This window comes from Gracilinanus agilis, chromosome 1 (assembly GCF_016433145.1).
Source record: "Gracilinanus agilis isolate LMUSP501 chromosome 1, AgileGrace, whole genome shotgun sequence".
NCBI lineage: Eukaryota > Metazoa > Chordata > Mammalia > Didelphimorphia > Didelphidae > Gracilinanus > Gracilinanus agilis.
Genome location: NC_058130.1, coordinates 620,876,507 through 620,895,862, shown reverse-complemented (window position 1 = coordinate 620,895,862; position 19,356 = coordinate 620,876,507). Strand labels below are relative to the sequence as shown.

At 32.0% G+C, this 19,356-nt stretch overlaps 1 protein-coding gene across 1 annotated transcript in view; it reads left to right on the top strand.

Moving 5' to 3' along the window:
• Positions 1–19,356, top strand: part of GMDS (GDP-mannose 4,6-dehydratase) — an 847,788-nt gene that overhangs the window by 398,459 nt on the left and 429,973 nt on the right. The window contains exon 7 of the mRNA XM_044668245.1: positions 11,687–11,814. Within this exon, the coding sequence (XP_044524180.1) occupies positions 11,687–11,814 (128 nt within the window). The remainder of the gene's footprint in view (positions 1–11,686; positions 11,815–19,356) is intronic.

The following is a 19,356-nucleotide window of genomic DNA, read 5'->3' as shown; positions in this document are numbered from 1 at the left end:
TGGCATAATTTAATTTGAGGTCCATATGGTAAAGCAAAATGAAAATGTTTCTTTACTTGCTCAGGAATGAGATAAAAATAATGGACATCAATTGTGAGGCTTGATATATCCCTTCATTGTTTATCCCTTCATTTTAGTAGTATTTATAATACATTTTGCAAACTCTAAAGCATTGTATAGAAGTATTAGACATCATTATCAGTCTTCATTGAATATTTTTTGAAAATATCTCTACAGAAATGATACATACTGATATAGATTTTATTTATTTTAAATTCAGACATTTTATTTTCCCAATTACATGTAATAATAAGTTTCAACATACATTTTCAAAAATTATAAGATCCAAGCCATCTCCCTACCTCCCTTCTCTCTCCAATTTGGAGATGGTAGATAATTTTAACTGGGCATGTATTTTGATATAGATTTTAAAAAGGACATGATCAGCTCATATTGAATCCATTTATTTGTTCATTTAAAAAAGCGTGCTTCTAAGTAAAGTCAATAAGCACTTTTTAAGCATTTTCTGTGTATCAGGAACTATTTAAAAATGCCAAGAATACCAAGGAGAGAAAAACCACTCTTTCTTTTATGTATTAGGAACAGAGAATGATTTGATTTGATATTTTTTGCCAGAATTTATAGTAAAATTTTAAAGTAAAAAATGTTTTGCTTCAATTTTCTTCATCTTTCATCTTTATATCATATTTTAGGAAATTCTTATCCTAAATATATTATCCTTTTGTTATATTTTATAAGATATTCAGGACAAAATAAAATTGAGGCCCCAGATAGTAAGCACTTTACAAAGGAATGAAAATTTTAAAATGTGACTAGCAGACTGACAAAGCCAGGAAATTAATAGTTTGGCTTTTATTCTGCCCTTAACTCACCTCATATTGTTTAGGTGTTGGAGTGATCTCAAAACAGTAGGTGATCTTCTTGCTTTTTCTAACCCTACAGGAAATGTAGCCTGACTTAAAGGGGAAATATCACAAAAACAGGATGACTCTGCTGTTCAATGTTCTGAACTGCAGCTTGGTGGTGGAAGGTACCCTGTATTTGGTGACAGAAGACCTAGGTCCTCCTTGCTTCCAACTACTTGTATGACTGTAAGCAAATCACTGGAGACCTTGGGTCCTTTGTAAAAGGAAGGGGCTGGACAACATGACCTGACCACTTCAATATCTGAGTATATGATTCTGTGATCCTACAATGAAAACAAATTTTCATAGTATAGTTTATTTACTAAGTTAAAATGGCTTCTACAGTAATTCCTAATGACTGTGAAGTCATTAAAAACAAAACAAAACCCTCCTCATTCAGTCTTATCCTTTACTATGTGCATTAGAATAGATCCACTCCTTATTATAAGGCTCCATCTCCAGTTATATTCACTGGCTCTCTCTCATGCCTTCAAGTTCCAGCTAAAATCTTACTTTATACAAGAAGCCTTTTGTTACTCGTTCACAATTGAAGTTCCCTACCTCATTTGAGTATTCCCTATTTATGCTGTATATAGCTTGTTTGTACATGGTTATTTGCATGTTTCTCCTTTGTGAGATTGTAAACTCCTTGAGGTAGGATTAGTCTTTCATCTTAGCATAGTCCCTGTCACATGCATAATAGGAGATTAATAAGTATTGATTGATTGACTTGACTGAAAATTACCATATAAAGTATATCGTTTGTAAGTCTATTTTATTTTAAATATCATTAAAATAAAATCTCAGTAGTAACAAAAATACTTGACTTTTGTCCAATGATGGCCCACTTTTTTCCAGCAATATTGAATTTTAAAAATGATATTATTATCAAAGAATTTAAACAAATTCTGTAGTTTATTATTTCTATATTTTACCTGCATTAGTTTTTCAATATGCTTTTATTTCTGTTTCCAAGCTAATTTTCTGTGACTCTAAGCTTACAAATATAGGATAGGCCTGGTTTTATTTATGAAGTAGTTTCCCTCAATTTATGCTCTCAGAAAAATGAGGAAATTAAAGGTTAGGAATTTGTTCCTCTATTGAATATTTTGTAATACTTAATGAAGAGTCTTATAACTTAAAAGCGTTAGGAAAAGTATCTTTTTGAATATAGCAAGGAGTTTGCTACCTGCTTAACGCAGAAAGGGGCTTTACATTTTTTTTCCTATCATATGCCTTTTTTGCTGTTAGTTGAAATCTATGGACCTCATTCTAAAAATAATATTTTTATGTCATTGAAAACAAGAATACATTTCAGTTAGAAGTTAGTGGAAATAAAAATATATTCTTTTTTTTCCTATATAAGAACACATCTCTCCCCATCCCCACTTCCTAAAAATCTGCCCACAAACCTGAACCCAGGTTAAAAATCCTGATGTGACTGAATGTCTTTCAGAAGGATAAAACAGTGAAAGGAATTGGAAACAATACTGGAATAGCTATGAAGATCTACAAACTAATGTATATAATATAGGTAATACAAGCAGTAAACTTGAAATTTTCCCACAGAGAGACACATTTCCTATCATCTTACTGGTGAAAATAGGATTTTTTATTAGACAATAGTGGTATTTGTGTTTTTTTAAACCTTTACCTTCCATCTTAGAATCAATACTGTGCATTAGTTCTCAGGCAGAAGAGCAGTAAGAGCTAAGCAAAGAGGTTAAGTGACTTGCCCAGGGTCACACAGCTTGGTCATGTTTGAGGCCAGTCGATCTACTGAGCTCCCCAGCTCCCCCCAAAGGTATTTCTTATTTAAAAGAAACATTTGACATAGGGCATAATGTAGTATCTCAAGAAGATTTAGAACTGAAGAGATCAATTCTCTTAAGTTGATAAATCATGATGGAGATTGGGTGAGGGTAAAAGAAGAAAGGAACAAATATGGCTATATATTGAAAACTTCCTTGACAGATGGAAGAAGTGCTTTCCTTACATGAAACAAGCATAGATGCAATAAAAAATAGTGATAAGGGACCTAAAATATGCAGATTTGTTGGAAATCTAATTTAACTAAATGCTAAGTATTAATTAAGTTCTTTGCTGCCTTTTTGACAATCTTATCAAAAAGCTAGAAAACTAGAAAAAAGAATGGGGAAAACAAGTTATCTTATACTGATAGACAAGAAAGAATTGGAATAGAATTAATTTCTGCTCTAGTAGACTAGAATGAATTTGGAGTAAGAAGACAGGTATTAGAATTCCAGCTCTGTTATGTAATTATGCATTTGACTTTGGGAATAATTGTTTAACTTTTCAGGGCTTTAGCTTATGCATCAGTAAAATGACAGTTGGACTAGATTATCTATAATATTTATTCTAGTTTTGAATCTAACATCCTTTCATCTGGTGGTATATGATCTGAGACAACTATGCAGGTACAGAATAAGACTTTAGTCCCCTCAGGAATCTAGAGTTAGCTCTAAGTTCTTTTCTAGTACAATAGCTCATAAACCCCCATCAGTTTGCTTTCTTCCATGATTGTCAGGTGCTATTATTTAATCAGCCAGACTTAATTAGCTTTTAGAAAGATTTATTTACTAAGGAGATATTGTGAAAACAGTTAATAAAAAACTACAACCATTCCCCCCCACATCATTTCTACATAATATCCCACAAATATGTACAGAGTCTAGGAGAAAGAAGGCTCAAGGTTAGAAAAGACATATTGCAAATTGGTAACTTATAGCTTCTGGTTGCTTGAAATCCTTGTGGGATGCTCAAAAAGGTATCCTAAAAAAAGTAATATAGCCATAATTAAAAGGAAAGCAGTAAGTTGGGGGAAATATATATATATATATATATATATATATATATATATATATAACAGTTTTTTAGGTAGAGGTCTCATATCTAAAATATATAAAGAACTTTATCAAATGCTTAAGAATATGAGCCATTCCCCAAATGATAAATGATCAAAAGATATGAATAGTTTGGGGATGAAGAAATAAAAACTACACATAATTACATGAAAAAATGCTCTAAATCATTAGTGATTAGAGAAATGCAAATTAAAACAACTTTCAGATATTTCATATCTATCAGACTGACTAAAACAATAAAAGGACAAAATGACAAATGTTGAAAGGACTGTGTGAAAATGGGGACACTGATACAAAGTTGTTGGGACTGTCAACTGATCTAACCCTTTTGGAGAGCAATGTGGAATTAATGCTCAAAGAATTATAACAATGTGTATGACTTTTGACCCCCCAATAACACTATTAGGTTTATTTCCTAATGTAATCAAGGCAAATGGAATAGACCCTATATGTTCTAAAATATTTATAGCAGTGCTCTTTATGGTGACAATGAACACAAATTTGAAGGAATGTTAATCAATTAGGGAATGCCTAAATGAGTTGTTGCATATGATTGTGAAGGAATACTACTATACCATAAGAAATAATGAATAGGTTAATTTCGGAAAAATATGGAAAGACCTACGTGAAATTTTGAAGAGTGAAATGAGCAGATCCAAGAGAACATTATATGCAGCAACAGAAATGTTATTTGAAGAATGACTTTTGTACATCCACAAGTTTCATATATACATATATCTTTTTATCAAATAATGTATTCTGTGATAGGGAGAAGAAAGGGAGGGAGGGAGTTGACTGCATATTTAAATGTAACAAACACACAAATAAATAAATCTAAAAAAAAGATTAGATATGTTTGGGAAAGTTCTAGATCCAACTGTCAAAATAACTTTGAATTGTCAAATATTTCCATAGGCCTGTGGAAGCTTTAGCTGCCATTTCTAAGGGCTGGTTTTAGTATTTATTAATTTAACATTTAATATTTTGGCATTGATTTGTTGGAGACAAAAGATCACATGGCCACTATGGGGAAAAATGAATGCTTTGGTAATTTAATAAAGTTAAAAAAATTCCCCTAGCATAACCTAGTTTCTGTTCTGGGCTCTTTGAAGAGTTATGAATCCACACCCAATCTGTCCTTGACCCCCAGGTAAAGATAGTACTCTCATCCAATACCATCTCAGTGAATAATGCTAGGACACTGATGAGAAGATGAAAGGTTCAAAATCAATCAAACCTTTTGAATCTTACAAGTCTTATCTGTTAAAGAGAAAAGAGGAGACATGGCTAAAATAAAAGTGTTCTTTTCTCCACCAAGTGACTCCTCCTTATTGGGTTTAGCTAGAATTCTCTCTATTTTTTGCTCTTTGTTAGAAACTGAATTAATCAAGACCTTTTCAATTTATTCTAGTGAGTTGATTCAATCCGGACACATTCCACCTGTTTATGGTACCAGGTTGTAAAGTTTTGCTCTTTTTTTCTTTTTAATTAATTTAGGTGAGATGAATAGTTTGATTTGCTCACTCTTAAACTCCTTTGAACTGGTTGCTATCAGGGAAATAAAAGCTGCTTTGGAAGAAAGGTGCCTTGAAATCTTGTTCTTGATATGGGAGAAATAAAATGTCCTGCATATTGATACCTGGAGATTTCTTGCATAGAAGGACATATATAACTTGGTCTAGAGTAGGCACTTAAGAAATGTGTGATTCTTTCTATGTTAATAAAAAATGTCAATATAGTTCCATGGTCAGAACTCTAAACCCAGATTAAATAAAAATCTCAGATAACGAAGGATTGTTTAGGAAGATATAGAGAGAATAGGAGATATACAACAAAACTAGAAATCATAAATGTCCAAATTTTCTAAAAGGAAAAAAAGATTGAAGAAAATAAAAACATATAAGTTTGGCATCTTTCCCCAAGTTAATTTTAGAATAAATTATTAAACAGTTTGCTTCAAGTAATTAATAAAGCAAAAGGAGAAATTAAGCATGATAGTGCAATGAGCCACTTTTGGAGGGACAGTTTATTATACTTTTAGAAGGAAATATATTCTTTAGATAAGACTGGTGTATTGACTTGCTTTGCCCAAATATAGTAATTTGTAAAAAAAATGATAATTTCATCTATATGGACAACTCATCACCACCAATAAAATATAAAAAAAAAATTTAAAAAGAGCTATTATAAACCAAGTTCATTTGCTTTCTTTATCCCAAATATTTGATTTCATCAGCAGATACTATGAAACTTCACAAGATATCAATATGAGCAAAATGATCAAATCTGGACAATAGGACAATAAATTATAAGTAGCTAGTTGAATACATGAAATATTACTTATTGATTATTCTGTGGTAAATCATGGGAATTTCTTTTTCGTACAGTCCTAGTTAAAATTTATATCAGAAAATAGAATAAATACAAAGAAATTATATTTATTGGTCTTACATCTTTGGGAGGAATTATTTTATATAAATAAGTCACAATTCAAAATTATGATATCTGGTTTGAGAAACATCCAAGTATGAAAAATAAAATTTAATGGAGATGAATATGAAGATTTACAATTACATTTTTAAAAATGTTATATGCATAAAGAATTTTCATGAAAAAAAATAGATGCCAGTATTGTAAAATCACTGTCCCCAATTAGTAATGGTAATATTAATATTTATTAATAAAAATATTTGCATAGGTTTTGAAACATAAATAGACCCATGCTACTATATAATGATAAATGCATAAAAATATGTCTTCAAATTTCTATAGAGCTTTATGGTTTGTGAGGTAGGTATCTTGTGTAAATATTATCCCTCTCTTTAATGATGAGAAAATTGTAATAATACCCAGGATTTTGTTTGTATTTCTATGCCCAACAGTTTTATTATTCTATAGTCATTCATCTGTATTATTTCATTCAGTTGTTTGCTTTTTCTTTGGCTATGTGAGCAAATATGAATTCTTATTTGTAGAGTAGTGGTTTTATTTGTTTTGCTTTTATATTTAGAAAAGATAACTGAGAACTTAAAAGAAATCATTACTTTTACGAAAAAGAAATCTAATTTGTTATATATATATATAAATCAATGAGTAAAAATTTTAATGGCTTATGTATACACTTGAAGAATATATAAGAAGTAGGGATTTACAGTTAATGAACTTGAGGAGCATACATTAAAGTAGAAATAACAACTCAACTTCTAACAGTTCCAAATAAATGTCTATCTTTTCTTTTAGAAGCTGTGAAATAATATCAATTATAGGTATTCCTTCCATGATGCTGACATTAGAGGTGTAGCACCCCTTTGATTTGGAAAAGCAAAGTAAAATTTTGCTTGTTTTCCTGTTCTTTTTTTGCAAACGTATAACTTTTTATTTATTCTAACTTTAAAAGAGAAATTTTGTATTTTTATGTTTTTAAGAAATAAAATATGTTGATAATATACGGTACTATACATATATTTTATGCATTTCTGACTTTCTGAGCTTTTGCTGAGTCATCTGTAGCATCCCTAAAACTACCATAATATTCCCATTTAATTTCTTATTCCAATCAACACTATATCAAAACCTTGATGGGAAAAATCATGATGTGGAAGAGATACATGTAATTAGGGCCTGCTTCATTGATTCAATTAATATATTAATATTCTTCATTTAAAATATCATCAGAGTAAAGAAATATCTTCCCAATTTCACTGCAAGTTAATTTATTCATGAAAAACTTTCTTAAAAGAAAAGCCTACTGGGGGCAGCTGGGTAGCTCAGTGGAGTGAGAGTCAGGCCTAGAGACAGGAGGTCCTAGGTTCAAATCCAGCCTCAGACACTTCTCAGCTGTGTGACCCTGGGCAAGTTACTTGACCCCCATTGCCCACCCTTACCAATCTTCCACCTATGAGACAATACACCGAAGTACAAGGGTTAAAAAGAAAAAAAATTTAAAAAAAGCCTATTCATTTACTTTTTAAGCATTTCTATTTTCCCTGAAATACTATCTCCATGAATGAAAATTTGATTTCCCGTTTGTAACAGACTGGGTTACTTAGAAAATCCTAGCAAATCACCAAAGAAAGTTAATTAAAACAAAAACTTTAATATAGTATTAGGCTACAAAATTAAAAGGAGAATCATTTTTATATGGCAACAAAAAAAGTGACATTAAAAGGAAGGAAAATCTCATTCAGTACAAAATATATAAATAACTGGGAGTCAATCTACCAAAGTACACTCAGTACCTGTAGTATAGATATTATAGTTGTTCCCTAAGGAAATAGAAAACAATTTAAATAACTGAAGGAATATTCAGAGCTTATACTTGGGTCAGTATAATAAAAATGACAACACTACCTATTAATTTGCAAAGTTAATACTATAGCAAACTCCCAAAGGAATACTTTGTCAAAGTAGACAAAATAAAAGCCAAAATTCATTCAGAGGACCAAAAGATCTAAAATAACAAGGGAAATAATGATGAAATCTTGGAATGAAGAAGATATAGCACTTCTAGACCTCAAATTATATTATAAAGCATTCATCAAAGCCATGTGGTCTTGATTAAAGAAAAAATAAGCATAATAAGTCAATATAAGAGACTAGACAAGTAAGAATCAGAAATAGTTAATAATAGAATATAAAATATACTCAAAAACAAAGTTTAATTAAGAAATCTGTTTTTGATTTAAAAAAAAGTCCAGGGAAAACTTAAATAATCTCACACAAATTAGGTTTAGATCAAAATCTTATGCCATATTCTATAATAAAGACAAAGCGCTTACTGTAAAAAGAAGCAATTCTCTCCCTTACACACACACAAACATGTGTGTATACAATTGTTAACCCAACAAAAGTGATAGAGATAATTGTAAAAAAGATAATTTTGATTTCATGAAAGCTTGAAGATTATAAATATTAGTAGAACTATATTATAAAGGAAACTGATGGACTGGGGAAAATCACTCTTATATCTTATGTCTTTTATAAGGATATGATACTCTGGTATCAGGACTTCAGCACTCTAGGAGCAAGGCTTGAAATATTAAAATGTATGGAGAAATATTTAAGAAAATACAATAAAACTGAGATGATGTAGGTTTGAGATTTTCGATGTGACCTTATGACCTTAAGGAGTCCTGTGAATGATTTTACCCTTTTCTAATAGATAAATATTTTATGTATATTTTTAAAGACCTTAAAAGAATTGCAAACTATTAACCAACATAAAAGAATGCTCTAAGTCACTGACAACAAATGAAATTCAAATAAAAATAACTGAGATTTCTTCTTAAATCAAGAAAATTTGGAAAGATAAGAAAATATGGGAATAATCAATGTAGGAGGCATTGCTCAAAGGATGCACAAAGGCATTGTTGAATTGTGAATTGTTTCAATGGTTCTGAAAAGGAGACTGAAATTATAGGGGAAAAATGACTAAAATGTGCTCCCTCTGACCTAGAAATTTAATTGTCAGGCCTCCTATATGCACCAAAATATTTTCAGCAGTTTCTTTTTGTGATAGCAATGAACTAAGAACAAAGTAGATGCAATATGTTGGGGGTTGGTCAATATGGAAAAGAAATGAAAACCTATATAAACTAATATTAAAAATGGAAAGAACATTTTATTGAATACTACAAAATTATAATGATCAACCTTGATCCCAAAGAAGAGATATGAGAAGACGCATAGGTGTAGAACACTGCATATAACACTTTTCTGATATTTAGTTTGACTGAAATTTTTTCTTTTTTTAAAAAAAAATTAGGAGCTAGATACAGTGGGAAATGAAGATAATGTGAAAACAAATGGTATATAACCCTTCACTAGCTATTGAATAATCTTCGATTTTTATTCTACAAGGATTTGGTGCTCTATGGTTCATAGTCATCGAGTTGATAATACTGACTTTTTTAAGCCCCATAGTGCAGAACCAAGGGCTATTGGTAGAAATTGGAAAGAGGAAAATTCATACTTCATATCTGGAAAAATTAGTGAAATGGTCTTCCTATCATAGCTGTCTTGAGGTGGTTGCAGGTGTTCATGTATAACCTGGACAACCAATCTCTCATTGGGCATGTACAATTGGGATTTGACTTGATGGCCTCAGGGATCCCTTCCTTCTTTCAAATTTTATGGTTCCATAATTTCTGAGAAGAGTTCCTTAGAGGAAAGAGAGGTTAAATGATTTGCCCTCGATCATCGTACTTGTATGTGTCAGACATAGGATTTGATCCCAAATCTTCCTGAATTGGAGACCATAGAAAGATCCTTTATTTAACACAATCTTTTTTAAAAATTTGGATGCAAAAGAAGACTTTTCAAATGAATCAGTGATATTGGTAGCTCTGGTGAAATTTTTGATATTTATAATTGTCTTTTCAGTAGTAGAACACAGGCAGCCATTGTATAGAAGCCAGAAACATCTATTGGGCATTAGTTTCTCACTCAATGAGACCTGTTCCTGCAGAGTTTAAATTACTTCTTCCCTGTGGGTCCAACCCATTATCTGATATAAAATGGAACTATTTGAAAGCCCTACTCCATTTTTATCTTTTTATCTCAAACACCAACTATAGTAAAAGGCAGAGTTGGCATTTAATAAATGTTTGTGGAATTGACTTGAAGTATGCTGAATGTTTACTTTAAATACTTGTATTAGTTTCTGATTACTAAAATTAAATAGGAACCTGTGAAATTTAGAAGAATTAGATAATTTTTAGTAATTGCTCTGGAGAGCCAGATCTGAACTAGATAATATCTCACTTTCCTTTTATTTCTAAAACCTATGATTCCATAATGACAAGGCTTTCACTTTTGGACTATTCCTTCATGAAATTTAAATTTGATGTATGAACCAAGGAACATTACATAATTTTATTTCTATGCAATGACAATGCTTAGAATATTCCTGTCATATTTAGTAAAAGTAAATTTATATTGAAATTAACATTCCAAATTTGTATGATAAATGAACAGGCTTATGTTTAAACTTGCCTATTCCTATTAAATTCAACTTCTCAATAATAAAGCTTGAATGCAGAGGGCTAGGCCACTATCTGTTTCCATGGTTATTCCTAAAACCAGAGAACAGTCATCACAAATAAAATTATTCTTATTTATAATATCTTTCATCCAGATGTTTCAAAATATTTATGTAAATTCTAGAGCTCATTCTTCTGCATAGTATTTCATCTAAGTGGAAAGGTGACATTGCACATTTAATTTGGAACCCTTGTGAACCTGGAAAGAGACTCACTGGCATAGGAATGGGAATATTTTAATGTTTTTACTTTACTAACTTAGATGTAGTATTGGGGGGGGGGGCAGGGGAGTCTTGATTGAATTGAGTCTTTTTTTCTCCTTTAACTACAAACGCCCTGGACCTGTGAATGAAATTATTTCCCTTTCTACCCCTTTCTCATATGCATCAGCCAGGTCAATTCATGGATTTCTTAGTAGAAAATATGATAGATAAATATATTCCTTTAAAAACATACATATACAAACAGGCAAGAGTAGTCTTAGCTGTATGTCTTCCATTCTGGTATTTTCCTTTACATAACCCCTCTGCATTTTGTTTCAAAAAATTGACATTCCAATAGCTTTTCTTTGGCCTTATGCCTAGGCTGCATATTGAGAGAGCAAATGAGGAATGCTAAGAAGTTCCACCAAGAAGAATATTTGTTGTAAAAGTAGAATTCGGTTCCAGCTTCTTCCCTTATCCAAATGAACATTAGTGACTTGTTATTTTAAGGAAGGATGATGTAGGAAAAAGAGAAGATGGGAAGAAGATAGAAAGAAATGCCCAAGAGCTATGATTTTAAATGTTTCATCAGTCAATGGGACATTACTGATAATATCTTTTGTCTTTTTCAGGGGCTAATTTTGTAACTCGAAAAATTAGCCGATCTGTAGCTAAGATTCACCTGGGACAACTGGAGTGTTTCAGTTTGGGGAATCTGGATGCCAAGAGAGATTGGGGCCATGCCAAGGATTATGTTGAGGTAGGAGATTGGACTACTTGCCTTTTGTTTTCCCCTCAATGTGTGTGTTTTTTTTTTGCTTGATATTTTGAATGCTTTGTTTTTAATGAGCCAGTTTAACCTACTGATGGTATCTTCTAAATTTTTGGTAGTGTATATTTACTAAACCCCATTTTATTTTTGACTTGTTCAGTCTCCCAAGATAATTTACCTAATAAAAATGCTAAGAAGTTCAGATTTACATTTCCTAACAAGTTTATTTAATTTTATCATTTATAGAAAAGCTCCTTTCTTTGTGTTAGTAGAGAGGCTCAACAAAGATTATAATCTTTCATTTTGAGGTAATAAAATCATTATTAAGGTACTATTTTTAGATTATTGATAAAAAGATAAATAAATTTCTTTTTAAAAACAAATCTTTCTTTTGGGGAATAGATTTTATCTTTATATCAGTCATTTTTGTGGAGGTAGTAAGAACTATCCTTTTTTTCTTCTTCCTGTTTAAGAAGCAAAAATAGCTGCCGTAGTGTTAGAATCTAATAATATTATAACAGAGTAGCCTAGTAGTCTAATGTGTGCCTGTTGCCAAGATGCAATTTCGTTTCAGTTTATCAATTCTTAGACTGAAGATAAGGGTTTTCAAAGAGACAGAGAGTCAGACAGACAGACAGACAGACAGACAGACAGACAGACAGACAGACAGACAGACAGACAGACAGAGATAGAGAGAAGCCTAATCAACTGGAGCAATATTCAGTAATCTTGACTAGGCCATAAAGTTAAAATAACAATGCTACTACAATTAATTTATACTTTTAATGCTATGGCAATCAAATTACCAAGGGAATACTTTACAGAGCTTGAGAATATAATGACAAAATTCATTTGGAAAAACAAACAATCTGTAATATCAAGAGAAACAAATAAAGCAAGTCAGGATGAAGGAGTATTAGCACTTCCAGACTTTGAACTATATTATAATGTGACAGTCATCCAAACCATCTAGTATTTGGTTAAAGGATAGAGAGATAGATCAATGGAACACTGTACATAAAGGAGATTCAGAAACAATGGAATTAATCAATAATCCAGTATTTGATAAAGTGGAAAACATAAATTAGTTAGGGAAAAACTCTTATTAGTTAAAAACTTCTGAAAAAAAAACTGATAAACAGTCTGGCAGAAATTATGCTTAGACCAATATTGTGTACCACATTCCACAGTATATTAAATTGATATGTGACTTTACTATTAAAGATAATGGTATCCAAAAATTAGAAGAGGAACAAATCCTATAACTCTCAAAGCTATGGGTGAGAGATGTGTTTTTAACTAAGCAAGAGTTATAAGCAATTACAAAAGATAAAAGATATAACTTGATGATTTGAAACTGAAAAGCTTCCATACAGGCAACAAATAATTCATTTAGGATAAGAAGAGAAGTTGTCAAATGGAAAATAAAAATCTTTGTATTAAATTTCTCTAATAAATATGTGTGCATGCATATATGTATATATTATATATATTATATATATAATTAATAGCCATCCCTCAATAAATAAGAGATCAAAATTAAATTGGTTTGATTAAAAATTAAAATTGGTTTGACTTAATATAAATATAAATAATATAAACAAATATAAGATTGTGGTCTCCGATTATAAAATTAACTCAAGCCATGAGTCTGTTAGCCTCTCTTAACAATTTAGTTTAATAGAGATATGGTAAAAGAGAGAAATGTAGGAAGGAAATACAAAGTATTGCCTAGCTAGATACCCTATACTTTCTGTCCAAAGGAGTCCAGCTCACCACCGGCAAGGGCTCCCTCAAGTCCTGATCTCCAGATGGAGTCCAGGTAGTCTCTTAAGCCAGGAATCCTGGTGGTGTCTTCAGCAAGGGCTCCAACAATGCAAACCTCTTTCTTCAGCTCCAATCACTCACCCAGCAAGCCTCCAGTGCAGAATCCTCCTCTAGGAAAGTCTCCTCACCTAAAAGCCAAGGAATGAATGCATTCCTCTCCCCAGTCTCACCTTTTATAGTCCCTTTTCCTGCCACTTCCTATCTGCCTCCCACTTCATTGGAACCAATTACTGCTTCCCAACTGCCTAGCACTGCCAAAGGAGGGGGGTGTGGGAGAGGTCAGTGCTTGTGGCCTTTGGAAGTATGACCTTTTTTTTTTTTTTTTTTTTTTCTTTTTTAGTATGTGACTTGTGAACTCTCTTACTTAGTGACTTACTAAGTGTTAAGTAGGGGTACTTTAAGTTCTTGAGCTGATTAAATTAAAGATTGGTGGTTGATTATAAAGGTATTAACAAACAGTTCTCCAAAAAGAACTACAAAGTATTCACAACCACATCAGAAAATGTTTTAAATTACTAATGACAAATGCAAAAAATAAACAACCCTCAAGTTTCAATCTGAAAATTGGCAAACATAATCCAAAACAATGTAAGTTTTGGAGGAGTTGTAAGACACTATATGTTGCTGATGAAGCTATGAAGTGGTACAATTTGACAGTCTTAGAAAGCAGTTTGGAATTATGCACTAAAGTCAATAAAGTGACGAAAACATTCAGCCCTTTGAACAACATAGAGGTTATACCCCAAAGAAGTCATCAACGAGAAAAAAATGTTCCCATATCACTCCAAAACATTTATAGCAATACTTTTTGTAGTAGCTAAGAATTAGGAAAACAGTACATGCCCATCAGTTGTAGAATGGCTAAACAAATAGTGGTACATGAAAGTAATCAGATACTACTGTGTTGAAAGAAAAAGTGCATATGATAAATACATAGAAGCATGGAAAAATATATGTGAACTGATGAAAAGTGAAATAAATAGAGGCAAGAAAACCATATCCACAGTAACTACAACTATGTTAATGGAAAGAACAATTGCATCCCCAAAACTCAAAAGCAAATATATTAAAATTACTAAAATCAAGCAGGTCTCAAAAATAGGATTCAAATGAAGAGATGAGATGACACTCTCAACCTAACCCTATGTGGAGCTGGGTATTTCACAGGTATTCCATGTTACAGCTTTTCATACTTTTTCAACATATACATCTGTTGTGCTGATTTTTTTTCTCTCCAGAAAATACTCTTTGTCATATTGGATGGCTCTTGGGGAGGGGGAGGGATACATGGAATATAATAGTGATTTAAGAAAAAGAAAGAAAAAAATTCAAATTGATATCCAGAATGTTTGTATTCACAAGTACACCACTCGTGTGTTACTGACCTGTTTTCCCTACAGCCCCTCCAATATTGACTGTTCCTGTTTTTTTCACTTTATTTTGTTTTTGCCATTTTTGCTAATTTACATGGTAGAAAAAGAGAAATTTCAGACTTGTTTTAATTTGTACTATTTTACTATTAGTAACTTGAAACATATTTCATTGTGATCATTTTTAGTTTGCAGTTGTTGTCTTGAAAATTGTTCATATCTTTCACTACTTACATACTGGGTTTGACTTAACACATGCACATGCTTGTGCCAAGTTATATTTGATGTAAATATTTTATTATGCCGTTACTAATTTTATTCTTGCAAAAGCTATTCATATTTAAATTACCAAATTTGCCCTTTTCGTCTTTATGGACTTCTCCCCATCTCTGTAATTGCAAAAAGTACCTGATTTTATTTTAATTTTTCCTCTAATTTTAAAAAAAAAATATGGCCTTATGTATTTAGTTCAGGTGTCCATTTTCAAAGCAACTTTGAGTTGTTATGATTTGACTCTGTATCCATCTCAAGTATATGTCTTTATGTGGAAATTTCTTCAAAAATGTAATTGCAACTTTATTTCTTCATTTCTCTTTTATATCACATTTATGTGGCAAGACATGAATGAGCATGTTTGTAACATTTTCCTTTGCACTGGAGAGTACTGTCCTCATATTTAGGTGCTAATAGATTCCTGTGTTCATTAGACTATGTCTGTCTTTAATAATTCCTCTCTATGAAACCAGATCTGGCCTCTTTATTTATTGTTGTGATTGAAATAGAAACTTTGATCATTTCAGAAGAAAGAAAATGAGAAGTTCTCTATTTTTGGAGCCAGAGGTTGTTTTTTCTGTTATTTTTATTTAGAGCACTTTTTTTATATTGACAGTTGGTATTAGAACATATTAAATTTTTGGAGAAAATCATAGCTATAAATTTGGATTAGTTAAATAATTATAGAGAGCACATTTGCCAGAATTTTTATTTCTTCATGAAATTTAGATATGGTTTTGGAAAATGTCAGGTCTTGTTATAAGAATACTATCAGAACAAAACAAAATTGTGTTTGTGTGTGTGCGTGTGTGTTCAGATATGTAGTTAGTTCCATCTTTCTCTTATCCATCATGAATTACCATTTACATAATTTGAACCAAATTTAAAAGGGGTATGGTACAACATGAGAGACAGAAGAGCAAAGAGAAGGATGAATCTGTGAAGTAGAACCCACCCCTAATATTGTCCCTGTGACTTTGTCCCTGTATAGCCACCTGCACAGCTTATGCAATCAAACTAGTACTGTTGAGGGGTGGAGCTCGGATCTTGGCCTGAAGATGCTAGCACAAATGTTTTCTAAAACATTTGGCACAAAGACTTCAAAAACTACAACTTAGTGAAAATTCACTTCCCCATAGAAAAGAAATTTTTATGATTTATGTAGCTTTATGTAGCAAGTCCAGCAGCTAAAATTCTTGAATAACCCCCATTTTCAGATAATCTGAACAAGAATAAGGTGCTCTGGAATTTTTGTAATGGCATGAAATTTTTTGGTTCTACTCAGAATGACATAGGTCCAAGCATTAAGTAATTCTTCTTGGAATTAGAGGCCTGATTTGTTCAACAAAACAATTAACTTCTCAAGTGTTTGGGACACAGTTGGTATCTCAATACTTATATATGCCCAAGTACTTTACATCCATTTTCTTACTTGAAAGAAAAAGGAACACAAGTTTTGTAATCCTTATTTATTGAAGAGGAAACAGAATTAAAAACTTCGAAAGTGACTTTCTGAGTGATTAAGTTGTGGATCAGGGATTCACACTGAGAGGTCTTACAGTTGAGAAGATGAACTCCGTGATTTCCCCACTACCACCTTAGAAGCACTTATACTTTCTAAGACTGGCCCCAAATCCTTCACTTTTGGAGATGTATCATTATAAGGTCAGAGTTCATCTTTATATAGCAATAAAATCACTTATTCTTGACATTTCTAAATTTGTTAAAAAATAGTGTCTTAGAGTGCCGGATCAAAAAGAGAATGTTGCCAAAATGACAATCAGCAGCTGCTTTAGCTATAACAATGAGAAAGAAAAAGGGTCGCTCTACTTAAAGCAAATATTCCCACATACCTTAACAGCACTAGAAAAAGAGAAACCTCCAAGTATTGCCTCAGTAAACAATGGATGTTTCTTTTTTGCATATGTGCTTTTAATTTATATTAATCCTTCAAGTTACTACATATATAAAATTATCATAATATCTACCTGTTTATAATTTTCCATGATGGAAATTAGAAGTCTGTATAATTTTTTTCTTTTGGCTGGTTTGAGTATAGGTGTAGGTGTTTCCGGTTTTGTGAGTGATTTATTTCTTGGCCTTGGGCATGTTGCCAAATCTTAACTTACCAATCTGTTAAGAGGGTATATAATAACAACCCTTTGGGGAAGAAAAAAAGTGAGGCTTACTGATTAAGATCTGCTTCTGTCCTGTAAATATTTTGAGACAATTTAAAAAGCGAAGTCATTTCCTGTTGCTGATTCAGGTATATCAGCGTGTGTAGTTTAGACTTCCAAGTTATCCAGCTTTCCTCCCCTTTTTTTGGCCTTACGTAAACTGCTAAAAAAGAGTGTCATTAGATTTTAGTTGTCAACTAATATTTGTGTGTGATAAGAAAAGAAAAAAACAATAGTACATCTGACATATACTGTAGCAAAAGCACACTTTGAATAATTTCACCTTGGAAAGAATTATTCAGGAAGCCAAATAAGATGCTTAAACATTATAGTACTCACGTAGTATTATCTATATTAAAACAAAATTACAGAGATATAATAACACATCTTCCCGTTCACTCATTTCTTCTGATACTATTGAAGTTATTATTAATTCTGTTTTAAATTCAGCAATTTGAATAGAGCTAATGTCTTAAAATGGTGTTATCTGTAGCTATGTTGGGCCAGAAAAATCCAACTAAGATCCCATGTAGAATTTTGAACATAATAGGAACAAAAGTGTAGCTTGACCCAGATGACAGCAGTCCTAGTGAAAAAACAGAAGACTGAGATTATTGTTAGATGATGTGCCTGGGAAGAGACTTATTCATATTGTTCTACAAAGACAGAACTAGATAGCTAGAACTGACCAGTGATAGATCACAAAGGCCTGATTTTTAGCTATTTGATGATTGGATAATTTGATTTAATGATTAAACATTTGAAAAATTAGAGCTGCCTTTACAGAAGTACCCTGTGTGGCCAGGGAAATTTTAGATTTCTGGGAAATGCTGCTAAAAAGACTTATCAGTTAATAGCCCTGAACAAGGTCCTGTAATGCAGTTTTATAGTGCTGGACCTGGGGTGAGGAAGACATTTTCCTGAGTTCAAATGTGCCCTCAGATAGCTTACTAGCAAGGGAAATCACATAACCATATCTGTCTCAGTTTCCTCATATGAGCTGGAGCTGGAGAAAGAAAATGGCAGACTATATCATTATCTTTGCCAAGAAAATTCCAAATGAGATCACAGAGAGTTGGACACAACTGAAAACAAATAAGTGCTGAACTTGGGCTAAGGTGACAATTTATGCTTAATATCCAATCTATAGAAGAATAAGCTGTGAATAGAAAGAGTTATGGAGAAGAGGTGTCAATCTCTAATAAGAAATTAAGGTCTCTAACCATAGATAAGCATCCCTGTGGGCCACATGTTGGTTTATAAAACCACATATTAATATTATCCATGTTCCATTGTATTTTTAATTAATTCACTAAATATTTCCCAACATTATTATAAACTGCAGCATTCATGAGGTGGGCTAAGTGTTTGACTTTACTAGTATGGAGGATACAAGTATAGCTGTGTCTGCTGTCACAGAATGATCTCCACTGAGTCTCTTAACTGTTGCTCTCTTCTGTCAATCAGAGTCATCAATCAGTTAATCAACAAACATTTATTAAGTGATTACTTGTTCCAGGCCCTATGCTGAGCATAAACACTAAGAATATAAAACAAAATCAGCCCCTGCTCTCAAGAAGTATACATTTTAAAGGTGAAGACAATATATATAAGCCAGGTACATACAACATAAAGACAAAGTACATAGAAGGTAATTTTAGCAAGATGGTAAGGAAGAATTGTTTATAGGAAATATTCTTTATCTCTTTCCATCTTCTATGAGCTGAGAAATTTTAAAGATTTAATTAAAAATGTTTTCCCAAGAAAAAAATATGTTGATAACAATTTTCAATAATCATTTTTCTGACATTTTGTTCTCTCTCTCTCTCTCTCTCTCTCTCTCTCTCTCTCTCTCTCTCTCTCTCTCTCTCTCTCTCTCTCTC